General features: G+C 41.0%; 1 protein-coding gene and 1 long non-coding RNA gene across 3 annotated transcripts; one reads left to right on the plus strand and one right to left on the minus strand.

Moving 5' to 3' along the window:
* Window positions 1-48: 48 nt before the first annotated feature.
* Window positions 49-7,794, plus strand: LOC140688460 (uncharacterized). The gene is made up of 3 exons (XR_012063178.1): window positions 49-201; window positions 917-1,042; window positions 7,559-7,794. It is a non-coding gene; the product is annotated as an uncharacterized lncRNA (long non-coding RNA).
* Window positions 2,371-14,798, minus strand: LOC107033718 (uncharacterized). Of its 2 annotated transcripts, none has more exons than XM_072947611.1 (4): window positions 14,637-14,798; window positions 6,468-6,594; window positions 6,203-6,263; window positions 2,371-5,532 (listed from the first exon to the last, which is right to left on the minus strand). In XM_072947611.1, the coding sequence occupies exon 4, from the start codon at window positions 5,359-5,361 to the stop codon at window positions 4,258-4,260; it is 1,104 nt and encodes a 367-aa protein (XP_072803712.1). In that variant the 5' UTR covers window positions 5,362-5,532; window positions 6,203-6,263; window positions 6,468-6,594; window positions 14,637-14,798; the 3' UTR covers window positions 2,371-4,257. The 2 variants fall into 2 exon arrangements, with proteins under 2 accessions (XP_072803712.1, XP_031545410.2); XM_031689550.2 differs by having other exon boundaries at window positions 2,371-5,810.
* Between the last annotated feature and the right edge of the window lie 8,225 nt (window positions 14,799-23,023).

The raw sequence follows: 23,023 nt of genomic DNA on the forward strand, positions 1-23,023 counted from the left end.
CGCTTGAGTGACAGCAGGGCAGGAGGACCGGATGGCTCTGCGGAGCAACCCTGCGCTGCTGGGCCTCGAGCAGACCCCGCAATGGATTTTTGCATTTCAATGGAATGTTTTCCTGGATTGCCTGTGCTCTTTTCGCCCAGCCCAGTTCTTTATGAACGCGGAAGCACGGGGAAATGCTGATTGAATGGCCAATTGAATCAAGTAAGTACAGCACACGAGGATGGCCCAGACCAGGTGACACTGAAACAGGAGGGTCAAGGGCTTGGCTTGAGTCTTTCAGGCCACTGTAAATTATAGTATTTACCCAGAAGTAGGATTGCTAGATCAGATGATAACTCAGTACCTAATTTTTTGAGGAACTGCCATGTTGTTTTTCATACCGACAATGCAATTTGTATTCCTAGAAACAATGCAAGGATTTCAAAGGATGTTTTCACTTTCTGGATGGTGTCCTTTGAAGCACAAGTCGTTAATCTGTTGAAGTTAAAATTACCCATAGTTTTCCCGTGTAGTTGCTCTCGATGTCATATATAATAACTTCTTCCACCAAATCCAAGTTCAGGAAATTTTTTCCTGTATTTTATCTAAGTTGATTATAGTTTTCCTCTCACGTTTACATCTTTGCTCCTTACTAATAGATTATTGTATGTGGTGTGACGTGAGTAGAACTTCTTTCTTTTGCATATGGCCATCCAGTTCACCGGGCACCAATTTATGAAGAGTATTCTTTCCCCATTTTTGGAAGCTTTATCAGAGATCAGTTGGCCTTAAGTGTAGTTTATTTTTCAAATCTCAATCTGTACATAGGTCTGTTATGTCTCTTCTTATGTAGGTCCCACACTACCTTGAGTACCTCTGCTTTAAGTTTTTGAAAGCAAGACGTGTTAACCCTACTACTTTGTTTTTTGTTTTCAAGAATGATTGGGCTATTCAGGTCCCTTGCAATTCCTTATAAAACCATGAAACAGCTTGCCTCTGGCAAATTCAAGTCACCAGTTTACATGTTCCTGGAGGCTGTGGGCTCCAGATGTTTCACCTCCAGGTAAGGGACAATTCTCTGTATTTTCTCTGATTCTAGGAGCACAGTTTGGTCATGTAATCTCAAATCTCTCACGTATCTAGGAATAGGTGTTGCCTTTCAGGTTGTTTACTTTTTTTTTTTCCTAGTTGTGAAGATAACAGTGATCACTTGAGATCTTTACATATCAGAGCAGGAACCATCCAATCAGTTGTGTTTCCCTTATAAGGGAGCACGTAGTTTTCCTTATAAGACTATACATTGTTTTCACATATTCATTCCTCTGCTAGTGAACATGTCAGTGGTTTCAAAGTTTTTCTTCTATGATCATGCTTGGATCACTGCATTTGAATTTCTTTCCTCACTTCTGAAAATTCCCTACCCTGAATACCTGTTTGTCACTCTAAAGCCATTTTCCATGCTTTACCTTCTGTTTTATCATTGCTCTTTTCAGAGCAGGATTAACAGTTCACCCAAAAGGGAATTAGGTGGAAACACTGATTTTGTCATGGGCATAAAAGATGTTTATTACTCAAAGGTACTTTCTAAGGCGGGTAGTGTAAGGGTAAGCTAGTTCAGGTGGCTTGTGCAAATAGGTTCGCCCTTTAACGTGTATAGGAGTGGAGACTGCAGGATTTCAAGGTTTGACTCTCCTACCCACTGGCACAAAAAGAAAAGGAGCATGTCTCAACCTTCCTAACTTAGTTATCCATTGTAGTCCAGGCAAGTGAGCAGGTACCTAAAGCCTTAGGAGTCAAATATCAAAAAAAAAGGATTTCTTTATTACAGTTCACGCTTGAGGTTTATAGACTCAATGATGCCACATCTCATTTACATGAATTTGAATATTAATTGAAAAGCCATGTGAAACAAGTAACATAATTAACATAAAACATAAAAATCATCGTTTTTGCCTTTTAGCAAGCAACAATTATGATCACCAATGAGAGGATAACTTTATCTCCTCACATCATTCGATACAGAAAAATGTCTAGCTCGCTTAAATAGCAACCACATCCTCTAGCAAAAGCCACAATCCTACAAGAAGTCTATTTCAGCAGTGCGTTACTCTTATACCTCACAGCCCTTTAGAGTCTGCAGTCATTTTTATTAGAATTCATTGCATCCCCTCTTTGACCACCAGTGTGACTCTGTGGGTCACTGGTGAGGGTGCTGAAAAATCTGCTATAAGTTTTTGGTAGGGCGAGTGAATAAGAAATTAGTTTCATGACAAAAGTTACAATGAAAAAAGAATAAAAAATCAAATTTGTCTGAGGGAAAAACACCAACTTGTATGCCTATGATAGTACTAATTCATAATACATAATGAATAAATGAAGAAAACTGCAAGGTTTATCTGAATATCCATAATGATGATCATTTTAATATATTCTCTTAGGAAATGAAAACCACAATACTTGTTAGCATGTGTAAGCTTCAAAAAGAGTTGATAAACTATTTCTCTGAAACAACTACAGGAACTTTTGTTTCACAAAAATGCACATACTTAAAAAATTCACATATTTAAAAAAATACATGCACTTTTAATCACATTCAATCAAATATAATTGTAAACATAGAGGGATTATGTTCAGCTACAAGTAAAAGAAAGAGCCCAGCATCTTCCTGATATGTGGAACGTGGAAGGTGCTGATTCTCACATGGAAGGACTGGGTCAAGGCAGCCACAACACACTACAGCAGAGAAACAAGCTCCTGTGTCATTCTTTTTGGCTGCACCATTGTAAACGTCACAGTAAATCAGGAGAACATACTCAATGGCACTATTAATGGCATAAGGTGTTTCCTACACAAATTAGACATTGTAAAGATATAGCCTACAGAAGAGGGTAATGTAAAGACATAATCTACAGAAGAGGGTAATCAGGCAATGCTCCCAACCATGAAACTCCGAATTACTTTCCGAGGACACACAAGAAACCTTACAGAAAAATTCAAACTCTGACGGATCTTTGATGTGGAAGTTGGTAAGACAGCAGGGGAAAACTACACCTCTAAGCAAATGGAAATCAACCATTTGTTGGTGGGTTGAGGATACTCTTAACTACATGGGTACTGAACCTGCAAAGTAAGCTGGAAGATGGCGTCCTTGAATCTCCTGTGCATCTGCCTTCTCCCAGTGTGGTGGCTTTAAAGTCTGAAGAACACCTTCTCTCCATCTGCTTTTCAACCCAACTCAAGGGACACTCTTTGTGAATTCTAACATGAACCACATGGGGGTAAGTTATGGAAAATCTAGGTCCTAACCTTATCCACAGACAAGATATCTCCAACTCTTTTAGTGTATTTTTGGGGGAGGAGGTAGGTAATTAGTTTATTTATTTTTATCTTTTTAAATGGAGATACTGAGGATTGAACCCAGGACCTTGTATACGCTGAGCATGCGCTCTACCCCTGAGCTATACCCTCCCCCCAAATATCTGCAACTCTAGACTTCTCTCTCCTATCACAAGTCTCTCTTCTTAATTCAAATTCTATTCACCAAATGCCAGTCAGAAGGAAAGACAAAAAGCAAATGCCAAAGTCATAATTTACATAAAAGTGTATCTCTGATAACCTTGTCATACATAAAAATGGATTCCAAGTGTCTAAACAGAAAGGAAAATGGAAAAAGGCCCCAAAGCCACCACCTCCAAAAAATGATCTTTCTCAGTAGAAAAGGTAACATATATATAAAGGATTAGAAATATCTGGGAACTGCCACCCAAGGCCAGTAGGAAAATCCCAACAAATACCAAACTGCTATTTCCTATGGCCCTTTATCTGAGAATAAATAGAATATTATAAAAATTTAAGCCTAACTGCATATTAGAATTACACTTTAATTCAACCATGGATCCAACAGGCTTCAAAACAGAGAGAGAAAAAAAATCATTATTTGATTAAACAAACAAACAAACAAAAAACACTACCTTTAAACCTTATGTACAACTGTTGAAAGACAGCTGACAGATTTAACTCACATTAATATTCATTCCTGAAAATGCAGAAATCAACCACCCAAGGATGCACTTTAAGATCCTTAATAAACACAACATATTTATAAACTTTTAAAACAACTTTTTCATACTGAAGGTCTTCTGGAACATCAGGCATGGATTACTTTCCATCAAGTTGTCTCATGTTACACTTACACTTCTTCTTCATGGGAGTTTTCATATGTAACGATGTGGGCCCACTGAAGTCTTTCCCAGGCTGTTTACAAACAAGAAGTTTTATCTAGTGAATCCTTTCATGCTTTTGTAAAGCAAAGCGATAAGAGAAGGCTTTCCCACATTCTTCACATTTATACGGTTTCTCTCCAGTGTGCACTCTCATGTGCCTTCGAATGCTTGCGAGACAAATGTAGGTTTTCCCACATTCGTGACACTCATAGGGTTTCTCTCCAGTGTGAGTTCTCTCATGCACTGGAGCATAAGTGAAACTGAAGGCCTTCCCACATATGTTACACTCACAGGCGTTTTCTCCAGTGTGGGTTCCTTCACGATCCAGAAGAGGTCTGGGAGTACTAAAGACTTTAGAACATATTTTACACACATACGGTTTCTCTTCAGTGTGAGAGCGTCCACATGTTTGAAGAGAACTGGTAAAAATCAATGCTTTCCCATTTTCCTTACATTCATACAGTTTTTCTCCAGTGTGATTTCTTTCATGATGTTGGAAACCTTTTTTAGATCTAAAGCGTTTTCCACATTGTTTACATTGATAGGGTCTCCCTCCATTGTGACTCGTTTCATGTATTTTAAGAGAACTGGGATTAATGAAGGATTTCTCACGTTCTTTACATTTATAAGGTCCATCTCTTGTGTGTGTTATCACGTGATCTTGCAAGGTTTGATACCACATGAAGGCTTTTCCACATTCCTTACATTCGTAGGATTTTTCACCAGTGTGGGTTCTTTCATGATTTCGAAGCGAATGGGGACTACTCAGTGCTCTAGAACATGTCTTACACACAAACGGTTTCACTCCAGTGTGATGCAGAACGTGCAATCGGAAGGAACTGAAATAACCGAAGCCTTTGCCACACTGCTTACATTCATAGGGTTTCTCTCCTCTGTGGCTCTTTTCATGTGCTCGAAAGGTTTGTTTCCATCGAAAGGCTTTTCCACACTGTTTACACTGATAGGGGTTCTCTCCAGTGTGAGACCTTTCATGCGTTCGAAGAGAACTGTGATACCTGAAGGCTTTGCCACATTGTTTACACTGATGGGGTTTCTCTCCAGTGTGACTTCTCTGGTGTACTTTAAGAGCATAGGAACTAATGAAGACCTTTTCACATTCCTTACATTTATAAGGTCCATCTCCAGTGTGTGTAATCATGTGTTTCTGAAAGGTTATGAGCCATGTGAAGGCTTTCCCACATTCCTTACACTTACACGGTTTTTCTCCAGTGTGGGTTCTTTCATGTTTCCGAAGAGCACTGAGTACTCACTGCTTTAGAGCACGTTTTACATTCATACAGTTTCTCTCCAGTGTGACTTCTTTTGTGCACTAGGAAGGAAGTAAAATAATTAGAGGCTTTACCACCTTCCTTACATTTATATAGCTTGTCATCGTATTTTTGAAACTCTTCTGGTTTACGTTCAGTGTGACAGCTCATGTGTTTAATAAGAGATGACTGATCCGTGAAGACTGTTGCACATGCACTGCATTCCCATGGTTTTAATCCAGGAGTTTTCTTGTTTAGATTGACAGTTGGAATAAGGTTGAAGTTTTCTCCACATAGACTACTGTCTTTACTTTCAGAGAGTCTCTCTACCATGTGACTTCTATAAAAAAATGAGAAGCACATTTTTAATGATTTCCTTATTGATCTTACATTTATTGTATTTATTATGATTTATAGGAATAGGATAGGTTTTCCACCTTCTGTGAATTATTAGAAAGTGAATATACTGTGCACTGCAATGGGACTTCACCCTTTCTACTAGTAAAAAGTGATATTCAAATACAGAGTTTATTAAATACTCTTTGCAAGTGAACCTATTTTGCAAACACCTAATATTTTTGTCACACTTAAGAAAATGTTTTTGGTAGGAATTTTCTAAGAAGTACTAAATTTGAAGACAGAGCTGTTTGTTCCGTTTACTTGTTTTTAAAATTTCATAATTTACCAGGAGCCTCACATGAGACAACGCTTTGTATTCTGAGTGTGACTTACCTTAGTTTTTGCGCCTGGCTTTTGTACTGATCTCCAATGTCATGACCTTCCCATGTTTTTCCTAAAATGCAGACCCAGAAAAATTATTCAAAAATACTAGAAATTAATACAAATTATTTGATTCTATGTCCATGGTTAACTGTGACCACGCTCAATTTATGTAACAACAACCTCCCTTCCCCAATTCCACATCTTTGAATGGTGTCAGTAAGCATGAAGCATTTGTTCTCTAATTGAGGAGGTGAGGGAAAGTCATCATTCTTACCGACTGAGGTCAGGTTCCAGAAGATTTCCTGCATCACATCTCTGTAGAGTTTCTTTTGTGAAGGATCCAATAAAGCCCACTCCTCCAGGGTGAAGTTCACAGCCACATCCTCAATGGCCAGTGAGTCCTAAAACATCCCAAATATGTAGAGTAAGATGCATGGGACTGACAGAACTATACATCTATACTCAATTTACAGGAAGGTTACATATGACCCTGTATGACTCAGTCATCAGAAACTTAACTCTCTCCGTGCTTCCTCATAAATTTAACACTATCATGGGCACATGGAAATTAATTATGCATTATTTCTGTGATCACATTATACCTTATACCTCATTAACAGCAGAGCCCAGATATTGTTAGGAACAGACAGAAATGCCATACAAGTGAAATGGATATCCTTTTAAGAACAATGATTTCATATGAGAAAAGTTCTTTCATCTTCTTCCTTATTATCCACCATTCACAGCACTCCATGAGGCAGAGGGTCAAGTCTGCATGAGTTTTTAGAGAACGAGTTTCCTGAGAAGAACTGAAAACTCCCCCGACATTCTTATCACCAAACATGAGAGTCCACGGGGCCTGTAGAAATCAAATTTTTAACAAAGCCCAGCTGGCCACATTGTCCCAAAGTCCTCCAACCCTTTAGAAGTAATCAGATGCACCTGACTGAATATAAATATTCTTCTGGGGAAGCACTGATTTTAAGTTGTATAATAGTTATCATAGACTGTGTTCTTGCTTTCTTTATATATGTAATTTCATGCAGCTAGAAAGTTATTTAAACTTAGAGCTCAGACGAGGAAAAAGGAGTAACAACTTAGATCACAAAATCCCTACACTCTTGTGCCTCAGGGTTTCTTCCAGTCAAAGTTTAGAAAACATAGTGAGACAATGTGCCAGAATAGCTCTTTCTGGTTGGTCAAACCCTGTTCCCTTGAGGAACAGGTTAAGAGCTACACCTTGCAAGGGAGTTCACTGGAGTCCATGTGATTTGATGGTGAATTTGTCCATGATTATAAAATATGTAAAGGTTGCATCAGTGGTTTTCTCCAAAACAACATGAAGTCTTAATTCTGTAATTTCAGGATGGTGTGTTTCCTGAGCAGCCACTCTAGCTGCTGCCGGGCCAACACCTAGTCTGGAATTTATGAATTTACAAGCCGTGATTCTTGATCTCAAAGAAGAGAATGAAAAAAACTTGAAATAAACAGGTCTTCCTAGAGCCATGAGACCACTGACTGCAAAGGGCAAAGTGATGCTCCAAAACTAGAAAAGAGAAAATAAAGACTTTTTGAAATATGCCCCAAATATTCTGTTCTTAAAGCCTGTAATAAAAAGAAAAAAAAAAGTTTCACTAGAGTCTAATGCATGGACAAAAGGAACAAAAAAGATACAACACAATATCCATGAACCCTAGCATAACCTTCCTTACCACAAGATTTGAAATACACGTAATGAAAATAACTGAAGGAAAAGAAAGAAAAAGATGACACAAGAAAAAAAGCACTGAGGTTTTCCTAAATTTAATGACAGACAACAACTGTAGATCCACGAATCTCAGCGAACACTAACATGAAAACACTGAAAATGGAGACCAAATTATATCATATTAGAACTAGAGGAAAATCAAGGGCAAAAAGAATATATTTTAAGAAACCAAAGAGGGAAACAGACCTCAATTTTGGAAAAACAAATTGAATTAAATCAGACTTTTTTTCAGAAAACAAACAAACAAGAATGCAGTGGATTGAAATACTTAAAAGTAATTTAAAAACCACTCTCAGAATTGTACATAAAGCACAATTATCCTTAATAATAAAGAAGAAATAAGGACATTCTGTGACAAAAATTCAGGGAATTTGTCATTAGTCAACCAACTTTGAAAGAAACTTGCAAAATTCATAAGAAAGAATACAGATGATGGTGGGTTATAAGAGAAATAAATAAAGATAAACATCTTTTAAATTATCACATGTAACACGTGTCACTTTGTGTAAAATAATATTAGCAAAATGACATTGGTAATGATAATTTTGTGGATAAGTGAAAATAAATGACATCCATGTAAAAAAGGATAGAGTTGGGGGAATTGGGACAGTGTAGTATGAGGTAACCACACAACCACTGAAGAGATATAGTGTTATTTGACAGAGGATGTGTGTTAGTTCTACATGTATACTGAAAACTCAAGGGCGGCCACTAAAAAGGTTTTTTTTCTTAATGTGTAATTGATAGGCTAAGAGAGGATAAACTGAAGACGCAGAATGCTCAGTTAAAGCCAGAGAAGGTAGAAAAAAAGGGGGGAGACAAAAGAAAGACTAAACAAGGGCAACCAATAGAAACGATAGAAGGTGTGATAGATACTAATCCAACTGTATGAATCACTACTTTAATCACCAACGCTCTCAATACAAATGAAAGACAAATATAATAGTATGAGATTGTAAAAATTGTAATTCTATTTCATCTATGAAAAATCCTTTTTACATATGAAGACACAGATAGATGAAAGGTAAAAGGACAGAGAAAAATGCACCATGCCAAAACTAATCAAAAGAAAGCCGCCAGGGGTGTGTGAATTTCAGACAATGCAGACTTCAGACCAAGGAAAACTCAGAGATAAAGGGCTTTACAGAATGACAAAAAGATCCAAGAAGGCATAACAATCCTTCATGTGTATGTGCATAACAACAATGGGGCAAAATACATAAAGCAAGACCAGAAATAATGCAAGGAGAAATACATGAATCTACACCTATAGCTGCAGACAGTCACATTCCCTTCTCACGAGCTGTACATTTCAGCAGGCAGAAGATCAGGAAAGACAGTTGAACTGAACAAGCACTGTGAAACAACTTGATTTAACTGTGGTCTATGGAATGCTTTATTCAACAAGGGAACTACACACATTCCTCACAAGTTCACATGGAATATTCACTAAGACAGAACACATCCTTGGATGTAAAACATACCTTCATAAATCTGGAAGAACAAAAATCATACAAATTATGCTCTTAGACCTCACAGGCATTAATCTAGAAATCAGTCACAGCAAGAGAGAAGGAAAACACCCCGTTAGGTGGAGATTCCACAACACATTTCTAAATAATATGTAAGATCAAAAAAGTCTCAAGAAAAATAAAATTTATTTCAATTAAATGAAGTGAAAACACAATGTATCAAAGGATATGGGATGCAGCAAAAGCAGTGTGTAGAGGGAAATTTATGCCATCAAACAAGTACACTGGAAAAACATCAAGTATAAACCTTAATGTAAGCATCTACCTTAGGAAGCAATAAAAAGAAGAGCATATAAAATGTAAAGTACGCAGAACAAAAGAAATAATGTAAATTAGAAAAAATGAACATAATTGTGAGATCAAAGGAGAAAAAAATTTTTAACTCTGGTTCTTTGACAAGATTAATAACACTGACAAATATCTAGTCAAGATAACTAAAAATAGAGGGAAGACAGAAAGTACTAATATCAGAAAGGAACAGAGGGGAAAATGAAAATTAAAAAGGATTTGATAAAATCCAACATCCACTTATGAAAAAAAACTAGTAATAGAGGGAACTTTCACTTCTTTAGAAAGAACATCTTCATGAGTCCTATAGCTAAAGTGGTAACATTTGTTTGTATAGCATGAGTCTCCCTGTGACACATCTGAAAGAATCCATAACAACAGAGATAACTCCTGGAATTAATAAGAGACTAAGACTGAAGGTTAACCAATTGCTTTCCCATAGACCCACACAAATATACTCAACTAATCTTGGACAAGGAAGGAAAGACAATTCAAATGAAAAGGAAAACTTTTAAACAAATAGTGCTGTAATTAATGGATATCCACATAAAACACCTGCACACACATAGACACACAAGAAATGTAGACACAGTTCTTATACATTTCACAAAAATTATCACAGATTTAAATATAAAATGCAAAAGTAATAAACTCCTAGAAAATAATACAGAAGGAAATGTAGGTGACTTTGGGTTTAATGATGAATTTTCAAAGATAACACCAAATGCAAGGTCTGGAAAAGAAAAAGTAGAATTTCACTTCTTGGAAATGAAAAAACCCCTGCTCTGAGAAAGACAGTGTTAAGAGAAAAGACAAGTCAGAGAGTAGGAGAAAATCTTAGCAAAACACTTGTCTGGTACATGACTGGTATCCAACATATCCAAAGAACTCTTAAACTTTAACCGTAAGGAAAAAAACAACCTAATTAAAAATGGGCAAAAGATCTGAACAAACAGTTCCCCAAAGAAGATATACCAAAAAGAACCAGGCTACAGGAAAATACACTTAACATCAAATGTCAGTAGGAAATGGAAAATACAACACAATGAGGTATCACTACACATTTATCAAAGGCTAAATTTCAAAACTCTCAAGAGCACCAAATTTTGGTGGAGATGTGAATATAATCCTCATTCAGTGCTGAGGGGAAAGGAACTTGGTACCCCAACAATGCAAGACAGCGGCTTTCTTTAAAAAAAAAAATATATATATATATATACTCTTACTATGTATAGTAAGATCCAGCAGTCATACTCCTTGCTATTTGTCCAAATGAGTTGAAATCTTATGTTCCCAGAAAACCTGTACACAAATAGCTATAGGGGCTTTATTCATAATTGGCAAGAGTTAGAGTTAAGCAAGATATCTTTGAAAGGTCCAATAAACATAATCAGTGGTATATCCATATGATGAAATACTATTCAGTGATTAAAAAAAAATGAGGTTATCAAGCCATGAAAACATGTGGAGAAAGCTTGAAAGCATGTTGCTAAGTAAAAGAAGACAATCTAACAAGGCTCCATGAATGATATATATGCATATGATTTTCTGGAAAAGGCAAAAACATGAGACAATAAAAAGATCTTTGGTTTTGAAGGATTTGGGGGTTGGAGAAAGAGATGAATAAATAGGTGAAGCACAGAGGATTTTGAGGGAATTAAAATTCACTACATGTGCATAAATGATAGACACTTTTATATATTTCCCAAACCTATACATTGTACCCACATCATATTATACAATAAAAAAAGTCCACGTTAATGCACTCTCTGCACTTTAATCATCAGTAATGGTTCAGCAATTGGAACAAAAGGACCTGTCATACAAGATTTTAAAAATTGTGAATGCTGTGTGGATGGAGATGGGTTTTGTGAGAATTCTCTATAATTTCTGATCCATTTTTCTGTAAACCTAAGACTGCTCTAAAAAAGCTGAAGTCTATTACCATATGGTCCAGCAATCCCACTCCTGGGCATGTATCTGGGGGGAATGCTAATTCGAGAAGATACACACACCCCAATGTTCACAGCAGCACTATTTACAATAGCCAAGACAGGGAAACAACCTAAATGTCCATCAACAGATGACTGGATAAAGGAGTTGTGGTATATATACAATGGAATATTATTCAGCCATAAAAAAGAATGAAATATTATTCAGCCATTTGCAACAACATGGATGGACCTGGAGACTGTCATTCTAAGTGAAGTAAGCCAGAAAGAGAAAGAAAAATACCATATGATTATCACTCACCTGTAGAATCTTAAAAAAATAATAAAAGACACAAATGAATTTATTTACAAAACAGAAACAGATTCATAGACAGAAAACAAACTATGGTTACTATGGGGGGGGAAGGGGGTGGGAAGGGATAAATTGGGGAATTTGCAGAAACCAACTACTATATATAAAATAGATACACAACAAGTTTCTACTGTCTAGCACAAGAAACTATATTCAATATCTTGCAGTAACCAATAGTGAAAAAGAATATGAAAAGGAATATATGTATATGTATTATGACCAAAACAGTCTGTATACCAGAAATCGACACCACATTGTAAACTGACTAGACTTCAATAAAAAAAAAATTTTTTTTTAAAGCTGGTCTCTCCCCCCCACCTCTCTCTCTCTATATGTGTATATAAAAGATGAAGACAGAGCAGTACAGCTCACCCCTGCGGACTGCCTGAGTTTTCATTAGGTGGGGTGACTCCCAGGGTTACTTCTTCATGAAGAATGTCCCAACTGAGGGGTGAAGGGCAGCAACTCTCCACTGAGCTCCATCAGGTACCAGGGTGTGTTGTCATCCTTAGTCTATGCAGTCCCCAGAGCTGTGCATTCAGTTAACGCCAAGCAGCTACCCAGGGAACCAAAGTGTTGGAGAAGGGTGCCTCCTCCAGCACCACAGCATCTCTCAAAGGACTGAAGAAAGAAACATCTCTCCAACGAGAGGCTTGGGCCAAAGGGCCAAGGTGTGGCTCCACATCACAAGCAGGTATCAGTAGCCAAGCTGAGCTGCTGGGCTGCCTTCTCCAGGGCCAGAGCCATAACAGCACCTCCACAGGATCAGTGCTTAGGAGAGGTCTCTATTTTCCAGAGAACCCAGCACATGGGGATAACCACAGCCTTCATGGCATATTACCATGGGGCCTGGGGCAGTGCCTTGCATCAGAAGCCTATGGATAAATTACCACCCTTGTCCAGACAGCCTCCAATCCCTGCCTGAAGGGTGAGAGGATGCCTCATGACACTGATTGCTTTATAGAATTTAAGGACCTTGAGCTTAAGTTGGGTTGGAACTAATCCCTTTGCTGTACCAAACTGGGACCGTGGGTGTTGTCCACCCTAACCCAGAGCATAAGGATCTTTGTTGCAAAAGATGCAGGGACAACAGCCTCAGAGTTACTTAAAAGTTTTGGTGAGCCTTCTGCAATCTCACCACCTATTCTCTTTCACATTCCCTGAAATAATTGCTCTTTTTTAAAAGTACTATCTTTTGGGTTCACCTCATTCACAGGGTATAATCGTGCTCCCCGCTCCCCCTCCCCCCCAGCATTGTCTGGGCAAACCCAGCCTCAGTCACCCCTTCACTGTAAACGCACATAGGTTCCAGCTCAGACATCCACCCAGGACTACTTGCAGGAGGGCCCCCTTCTCACACTCCTGCTCCCAAAGTACAAGGAATTAAAAGAAACTGCCAACTCTGGGTCCTCCATATACAGAACCCAGGCTCGGAGGGGTCAACAACGCAACTCAGGGCAGCACAGCGCACAGGAAACGCGCCCCAGCAGCAGCAGCCGCTCGCGGAGCAGGAGCCTCCGGGCTTTCTTAACACCCTGTCCAGGTAAGAAGCACTAGGGGGAAAGGGAAGGGTGAGGCTTAACTTTCAGCAGTCAGACATCAAACAATGTGGATCCCAAATAATCATGGCAAGAACAAAAACTGTAAGAAAATTAGACATTCCCAGTGGCTTGTTTTTATGTAAGGAAACACTAAAGGGATAATGAAACAGTAATCAAAACTGGTTATTTGAGGTGAGAAAGGAAATCAAGAAGGGACAAACCCCTTATGCTTGCTTTGCTTGCATCCCTCAGCAGTGGAAAAGAGGAAAAGTTACTGCTCCTAGCCCCGCTTTGAATACACAATATCTGGAAGCTTGACATGTATAAAAGACAATCAGACCCCAAGCCGGGTGCTCAGTCTTTGGAGGTAACTCCGCTGAGCCAGCACCGGTGCGGAATAAACCAGTCTTTTCTGATCCTCCGAGTGCGTACCTTCTGTCGCTTCCCGCCGGGCTAATTCTTCTGTAACAAGGGGTGGCTGGAGTTAAGAGCAGAGGCGTGAAGGAGGATATGCGTGCAGGGAGTCTTAAGTTATTTTTCTTCCTTATGAGTTTAATTTAAACTTATCTACAAAAGACACAACCACAAGATCTGATCCTTTAAACAGTAATGATTATAAAATTGCAATCCATAAAAAATGAAAACCCTCTTTCAAACTGAAGGGACAAGGGACGTTATAGTTTGTCCCGTTGCTATAGTAAACACAATTGTCTCCTAATGACCCTCCGGAGGTCACCACACAATCTGGCAGAGACAGCGCGCTGCGGGCGCAGAGCTGCCCAGAGAGGCTCCGGAGTCGAGGTGAAGACTCCACCAGCAGTGATCGGACAGGACGCCCGGGATTCAGGCTGCTGGCTCGGCCCCCAGGCTGCGAACCCGACGGGACGGAGGTCTGAGCGGCGCCCCCTGGGGGACTCGGGTCTGCAGGCTCCGGAGTTGACCATGAGGAGGCCAGCTCCAGGCGGTTCCGACCAGTCAGTCTCTCCGCCACGTCTCCCTCTCACACTCACCATTGCAAGGTTTCCTAGGTCTTTCTGCGTCCTTCCCTCGACTCCAACGACAAGGGCAGCTCAGGGCGCCACAGAAGATACGGAGGAGCAACCAGGGACCCCGAAGAGTACACAACACGAACCGCGAGCACGGCGGGAAGGATAAAGGACGTCCACGGCGGCTCGGCGCCTCGCCCCACCCACCTGCCTCAGCGGCCTCCTGATTGGACAGATTCCAATACCCGCCCCTCTGGTGGCTGAATGACAACCTGCAGGAGCAAGCCTGGCTCAGCAGAGACACTTTCCGCAGGTAGGATATGGGACCTGTCCCCGCCTATCACTTTGGTTTGTAACAGAACTTTTTCCTGGCCTGGGATTGTCTTCCGCAGCTCCTCGTGCACTGGGATTTCTGATTCAGTTTCACAGTGGAACAAGTATAGTTAAGAGGATGGCCCAGGCCAGACCTGCCTGTAACAAGACTATCTTATGTCCTAGGGGGTCAAGGGCTTGATGTGAGGCTGTGTGGCCAGTTATGGAACTGTGCTTCTTCTTAAGAAATGCAGACACTTCAAATGTGAACTGATGGATCTGTTCAAAGAAAATTGAAAACGTCTGAAAAGGATTCACCATTTTAGATGTCATTAAGAACATTCGTGATTCATGGGAAGAGGCCAAAGGATCAGCGTTAACAGGAATTTGGAAGAAGATGCTGCCAGTCCTCATGGATGATTTTGAAGGATTCAGGACTTCAGGGGAGGAAGTAATTGCAGATGTGGTGGAAATAGCAAGAGAATTAGAATTAGAAGTGGAGCCTAAAGATGTGACTGAATTGCTGAAATCTCATGATGAAACTTTAAAAGATGAACAGTTGCTTCTTATGGATGAGCAAAGAAACTTGTTTCTTGAAATGCAATCTGCTCTTGGGGAAGACGCTGTGGAGTATGTTAAATTACGACAGAAGGTTTAGAATGTTACATAAATGTAGTTAATAAAACATTGGCAGGGTTTGAGAGGATTTGAAACTGAGCAAGACCCTGCATGACTCTCCGGGGTACAAAAGACTTTCCGTGTTCCCCGTTTCTTGTTTGTAGAAAAATGCTTTAGTCTCCTAAACCTTTCCTGAGTCCCCAAGAGCAAGATATACATAAGTAGGAACTAATGAGAGAAGTGAGGGAATGCAGAAACAAAGGAAAAGCAATCAAGAAGCAATAGTTCAGAGATAAAACAGAGTATCTAGTTCCTCCTCAAGGGATATATGTAACAGTCTGATGCATATCTTCCAGTTGTTAATGCAGAAACTAAGACCCCGCCCAGGGGGAGAGGATGACTACATGCTGAGACCCCAGGCCAATCAGAACCAGAAGGTTGATGATTGAGATTCCAGTTACTTCACCACCAACCAATCAGAAGAAAGTCATACACCCTGCAACTCTCACCGCAAATGTTGCCTTTAGAAACTTTGCCCTGAAAATCACTGGGGAGTTCTGGTCTTTTGAGCGGGAGCTGCCCATTCTCCTTACTTGGCCCACGCAATGAACCTCTCTGTGCTCCAGACTCCAATGTTTTGGTTTACTTGGCCTCACTGTGCGTCAGGCACATGGACTTGGGTTTGACAACAAATTGACTCCAATTCTGAAAGAAGTTCTACTGTATCTAAAATGTTACCCAACAGCATTGCATGCCACATAGAAATCGTTCTTGAAAGGAAGAGTGCACTGATGCAGCAAACTTCATTGTTGTCTTATTTTAAGAAATTGTTACAGCTCTCCAGCTTTCAGCAACCACCACCCTGATCAGTAGCCACCAGGAAGGAGACACGACCTTCCAGGAGCAAAAAGATTTTTCCTTTCTCACTTGCTATCTAAACATTCAAACATTTCTTACTGTGCACCATGTAGTATACCTAAGGTATCTACAGACTAGTTAATTCCAGCCTCTGAGGACCGTAGTCGGCCCTGAGTGCCACAGTCCCCCCTGGCTTGCAGTGTGGGGTCGGTGCTTGTAGGCAGGACCTCAAGCATCCTCTCTGCTCACCCTATTTTTCTCTACATTAATTTAGCTAAAGATTGATAATCAACTAATAATTGATTTTTAAAAAAACTATTAGAATTGATAAAAGTATTAGAAGGATACAGGATCAGTACATAAAAATCAAGTATATTTCTACATACTTGCAGTGAACAAAATAAAAATTTAATTTAGAAAACAAATCGAATTACAAAAGCATCAAAAGGAGTACAATATGTAGGAATAAATTTAACAAAAGAGAAACCAAACAAAAGTTCTGAAATCTACAAAATATTTTTGAGTGAAATTAATAAAGATCTAAATACACTGAATAACCTTCCATGTACATGCATCAAAAGACTTAACATTTTTGAGACGGAAATACTCTTAAAAATGATCTACAGGTTCAATATCATTTCTATTAGAATCTCAGCTGACTTCTTTATAGACATTGGCAAGCTGTTTCAAAAATTCATGTGGGACTGAAAAGGCAACCAAAATAGCCAATCTTGAAATGTATAGGGGACAAAAAGATTAAAAGTTGCCTAGGATTGTTTTTTGGTATAGGGGGATGGGAAGACAGGGAAGTGATATCTAAACGGTACAGGGGCTGTTTTTGAGGCAATAAAAATGTTCAAAAATTGTGGTGCTGATTGCAGGTACCTGTGAATATACGGAAAACTACTGACTTGTACACAGTTGAAGAATGCAGTGTATGGTATGTGTATTTCATTTCAATAAAACTATTCAAATAAATAATTCATTAAGAGTTTTGAACCAATCTGTTAAATATCTTAAGGGTTTTCAGGTATACCCCGCATTTTCATAACATTTTATTGTTTTTTTTCTTATATTGGTGAAATAGGAATTCAGTTGCCTTAGCGATATTATAAGCCGTTTCAGTTTCAAAATCTCCAAGGACTCACCCAAAAACTATCTAAAGGAAATTTCCCTGTAGTGTAAAATGTACACTTGAGAGTTTTACTGAACACATCTCATAGCTTATGATTGGTCGGAGAAGAATCCCTGTGCCCAGGTGAGGGCTGCCGGATCCAAACTTCCCACCAGATCTAAGTGCTTGGAAGGATGTGAAATTCTTTAGCTAAAGTATCACCTGTATGGAGATGGAGAAGAAAGCCTCAACACTGCCAACAAAGATCAAAAGGGAGTCACGTGTTGAGGTCATTTTTAAGTGTGTTTGTAAACAAGGGTCACAGTATCATGAGTCGCCTTGCAGCCTATGCCAACCCCTGACCAGGCGAGCACATCAGACCCTCTAATCCCAGCTGGCCTGACCTGGGAGCCCACTTGCTCTGGACAAGGGCGTCGGACCATCCACAAACCGATTCTGGGATTCCCTCCGGACACCTGTGTCCCTCGGCTCAGAAGGAGCTGCAGGACGACACCACTGTTCGTCTAGGGCCTGTAACAAGTTTAGTTTATAAGCAAACGTCGGTGGAGATAGCTCAGTGATAAAGCGCATGCTTAGCTTGCATGAGGTCATGAGTTTGATCCCCGGTACCCCCGTTAAATTAAAAGTAAACCTAATTACCTCTCTCCTTCCCCAAATGTTTTAAAAAATACAAAAGCAAATATCCTTGGAGAGGACTGGTTTCCGCCCACCAGCAAAAGCTGGTACTTCTCAGTCATGTGACCTCCTGCCCAGTTGTCACTCTGGGAAGGGGGCGGGGCTTGCGGCCAATCTGGCGCATCAGGGGCAGGTGGGTGGGGCGACGCTCGGAAACCATGTGGAGTCTTTTTTCCGCGCTCTCCAGCGGGTCTCAGGCTCAGGTGTCTCTGCTGGAGGCGGAATCTCGCTGTCACCTGCACCTGCGTCCAGGGTCACCGATGACGCCGGCGAACGCTGGGAAGCGGTGAGTGTGCTGCGCCGGGCGTCCCGAGATGGAGACGAGGGGTTGGTCGGAATCGGCAGTGGCGCGACCCCAGCCTCCGGATGCTCAGCTCCGGCGTCTGCGACCTGAGTCGGCCTGAGCGCCACAGTCCCCTCTGGCTCGAAGTGTGGGGCCTGGGCTTGCTGGCGGGATCCCGAGCATCCCCTCTGCCCACCGCTGCGGGTGCGTCTGCTCCACGTTGTGCGGTGACCACGGGGAGGGTATGGAAGTGTTCATCCTGATGGGTGTCCCAGATTCGTGCGTGGCAGGATCGTGTAGACTGTGGGGTCCCCAGTCCCTCCTTTATCCTCAGGGAGGTGCCGTTTTCTCCTGAGTTTTCCAAATGTTCAGGGAACAGTGTCTCAAATCCTCCCTCCCCGCCCTCCGTCCCGCCAGCCTAGCTCTTCCTAGGGGGGAGAAATTTCCAAATTTCCAGATCTTTTCCACATTCCTAAACGCCAGCATCCCCGCCGATTCACAGCATCTATTCATCCTCCGTGATGCATTTCAAACAAATCCAATATATTGTTTATTCTTTTCCCACTGAGTCCTCTAGGGCTCTTTTTACAAGGCTTGATTTTTGTTTGGATCTCTTACCTGAGAGGGAAAGCGGAAAATAACCACCTGGAACTGCATGTATGAAATTCTTGTGCCTCTCACCCCAGCATCTTTTCTAGGGCACAGACATCCTACCGGAAGTCCTTTGGGGGGAGTTTCCTCTTTGGAAACTTGGTGATCTGTCCTGGCAGCACTGCCTTTCGTTGGGTTTGTCACTTTGAAAAGATTTATTCACTTATTTGAACCTCAATTTTTCAAAAATTGAAAATTTATGTAATCACAAGAGCTTGAAAGCCAGTATAAAATATTTCCAAAGAGGCGAGAAATAGGTGAATATCAGAAGAAAGAATACATTTTAGAAAGACATTGACTGTCTTAAAAATTCTTGTTTCCCTTTTTCCTCCCCTGACCTTGTGTAGTAATATTCTGAGATTGTTCTTTTTGGGCAGTTGGGGGTGGTTCAAATAGAATTTCAAATCTTAAACTTGAATACCAGAAGTGTTCAAGTATGATTGGTGGTTCATGAAACAGTTTCTTGCCATGGAAATAATATCATTATTTTCTGAAAGTAATCGATTCTTACTGTTTTTCTTATTAAACTAGCAAAATGCCTTACAGTTTCTTTCCCTCCTTTACACATAAACACCGGGATTAAATGATTTTGCTGGATTCTTCAAACACTGGGTTGTTAAAATATCAGTGGTGGTCAGTCAGTAGCAGTGTGACTGGGAGCAGAGGCCCGCGGTCAGTATCTCCAAGCACTGAGTCCTGTGTTAAAGGTTATGAATTTCAGGGCTTATTTTAATCACTGAGTCCTGCTGAGAGTTTTCTCACTGTGAGAATGGAAGCCTGAGAGAGGGTGCGGTTCCATTGTTCCCCAGGGTGAGGAGGACAGTGGAGCTCCCAGAGGTCATTCCTGGGCTGCTCAGGTGTCCCTGCCCTCCTTCACCAGGGACTGACCCTGTCCAGTGGTTCTGTCTCAACTGGGAGAACCTAGCGTGTGTTAAACTTTCTGAAAGTGGCTTCTTCTGTCCCGTGGGGTGCTGTCTGCTTGTGCTGATTCCAATATTTGTTTCTTTCCTTTGAATTTTATCCACTGAATGGTGCAAGCCCTTTGCGGAATGCGCATGCTCACAGGATATCAGAGGGGCTTCATTTGCTGTCTGGGGCATGCATGGGGGACTGGCTGTTGGGTGGGAGGGTGAGGGAGTGAGGTGTGCAGAGCATGGGGTGTGCCCAAGGGCCAATTGCGAGTGTCTGCAAGTACTACATCCCAAGTGGCTGAAGTGCAAGCCTCCTGATGAGCTATGCCAGTAGTTAGTAGGATCTGCAACCATTTGCTGAGTTCTGAGCTCTGGCTGCTTTGGGTCCTTACAGCTCTTGCCTGCTTCCAGCCTTCCAGCCGCTCAGCTGTGCTGATCTTAGTATTCTTAGTGGGACAAGAAAGCGGTGAGCCTGTTGGGCAGTGACCCACATCACTGGGGAATCCAAATGCTGAAAAGAGTATGCTGTCACTTTTCCCATGGGGAGAGTCATGAGCTGAGAGCATCGTTCTTGGCAGTGAGCTCTGCCACCTTTGGGGTGCAGTGAACTGTTTTTTTACCTTTCTCATGGTGTCTATTTTTATACTTTTTGCTCCAGTGGTGTGCTGGAGCTTCTCCTCTGGACTCCCAGACTTCCACAGAGGCATCTTGTCCTTGGGTAGCTGTCAGAATCAGTACTCTGTGGGGATATGACAGCAGAAAACTCTTATTCCACCTTTTTACTGACGTCACACTTTTATTGACGTGTTTTTCAGAAGTGTGTTGTTTAATCTCCAAGTATTTGGGGGGTTTCCAACTATTGTTCTGTTATTGATTTCCAGATTAATACTGTTGTGGTCTCCAAAGCATATCTTGCATGACTTCTTTTTGGCAAGTTTGTTAAGGTGTGATTTATGTCCTGAAACGTGGTCAGTCTTCGTGAATGTTCCATGCGAACCTGAGAAGAATGTGTATTCTGCTGTGTTTGGATGGAGTGTTGCACAGATTTCATTTGAATCCACTTGTTTAATTTCACTGTGTCCTTTCTGATTTTCTGCCTGCTGGAACTCTTAATTACTGATGGGGCCAGAGGTTGAAGTCCCCTACTCTTATAGAGGATTTATCTGTTTTCCTTGTTGTTTAATCATTTTTCCCTCCTATATGTTGTCCCTCTGCTGTTATGCATGTCCACCCTAAGTATTGCTAAGTCCTCTTGGAGAACTGATGCCTTTATAGTTAAGTAATAATGTTCTTCTTTATCTCTGTGAATTGTCCTTGCTCTGCAGTCTGCTTTGTCTGATTAACATAGCTATGCCAGTTTTCTTTTGTTTAGTGTTGACATGGTATATCTTTCTCCATCCCTGAACTTTTAGTCAATCTGTGTCTCTACATCTAAAGTGCGGATCTTGTAGACAACTTATAATTGTTATTTTATTATCCAATGTGGCAGGTTTTTTTCACTTGTTGTAATTAGACCTTTGATGTTTAGTTATTACTGATACAGTAATACTGCATTTTTACTGTTCTCATTTGTTTCCTTTGTTCTTTGTTTCCTTTTTGTCTTCCACATTTCTTCCACCTTATCTGCTTTTTATGGAGCATTCTACTGATTCTGTTTTTTCTCCTCATTTGCACATTATTATACTTCTTTAAGTAGTTGGACGATTTTGCAGTATACATCTACAACTAACCCACGTCCTCCCCAAAGTCACATTCTACCACTCAGTGGATGTGCCGGTTCCTTGTAACAGAGTATTCTCACTCCTCCCGCTGCCCTCATAACATTGCTGTCATTCATTTCACATATCTATAAGCTTAGAGCTATGAACATGTTGTTTCTATTATGACATTGAACAAAGTGTTACCTGACTTAGGTCAGGCAGAAAGGCCAGAGGGGACCCAGCTTGCCAGTTTCTCACCCGTCATGTCAGTGAGGTGCTGGAAAAATCCCAGTCATTTAGGCTCTGGCGAAACAGAAACTTTTGAGGACAGTATTTGTTTAGAAGAGCAGAATATGGTGGGCATATTTCAAAATGGTTATTTTTCTGTCTCTTTCCAATTTTGGAGACAGTGGTTTGCCCTGTGATCTGCATTCTTTGAGCGATCTAAGAAGAGTCATTGATTTTAAGTTTGTTTGCTTTTTTATAGTGAGGATGGGACTGTTACCATCTAAGTTCCTTATCTGCCAGGCTGGAAACTAGAGTTCTCTGACTCCATTTTCAAATGTTCGACTGCTGATGTGATGGGAAAACTCTGTATTGTCCCCGAGTAGAGAAAACCCAGTTCTTTCCTCCTGTGTGTCTCCTTTACTGTCACCCAGAACACTTCTGGCACTGCTGGTCACCAAATGTGTGAGGGTTTTTCCCCACAACAAGTAATTCTTTGTGACACCAGCGGGTATCCTACAACTTAACACCATCCTAACGCTACTACCTGGAGGTGGCACCATATCCAACAGGTTAAAGGCTCAGCCCTGCAAGGCTGCCCACCCCCCCACCCCCACGTCCCCACTTCAGATGCCAGTCACAGGAGGAGGTCCCCAGGTTACTCACAACTTCTCTTGACTTGGTTACAAACCAGAGGATCCCACAACCCCTGCCTTGGGTTTGATTAATTTGCTAGATCAGCTCGGAGAACTCAGGGAATCACTTAACTTACATTCACCAGTTTATTAAAGGATGTGGTGAAGGATGCAGGTGAACAGCCAGATGAAGTGACCCACTGAGTGAGGTCGGGGAGGGTCCCTGTGGTGTTGGGGCACATCACCCACCTCGTACGTGGATGTGCTGACCAACCTGAAGCTCTCTGAATCCCATACTGTTAGGATTTTATGGAAGCTTCCTCACATAAGCGTGATCAGTTTTGAACTCCATTTGCAGTCCCTCTCCCCTGTCTGGAGGAAGGGGAATTGGGCTGAAAATTCCAAGCT

This window comes from Vicugna pacos, chromosome 22, assembly GCF_048564905.1.
Source record: "Vicugna pacos chromosome 22, VicPac4, whole genome shotgun sequence".
Classification (NCBI taxonomy): domain Eukaryota; kingdom Metazoa; phylum Chordata; class Mammalia; order Artiodactyla; family Camelidae; genus Vicugna; species Vicugna pacos.

Excerpts from the sequence above, each read along its gene's own strand:
- LOC107033718 (XM_072947611.1), bottom strand. The coding sequence starts at position 5,361 with ATGATTACACACACTGGAGATGGACCTTATAAATGTAAGGAATGTGAA.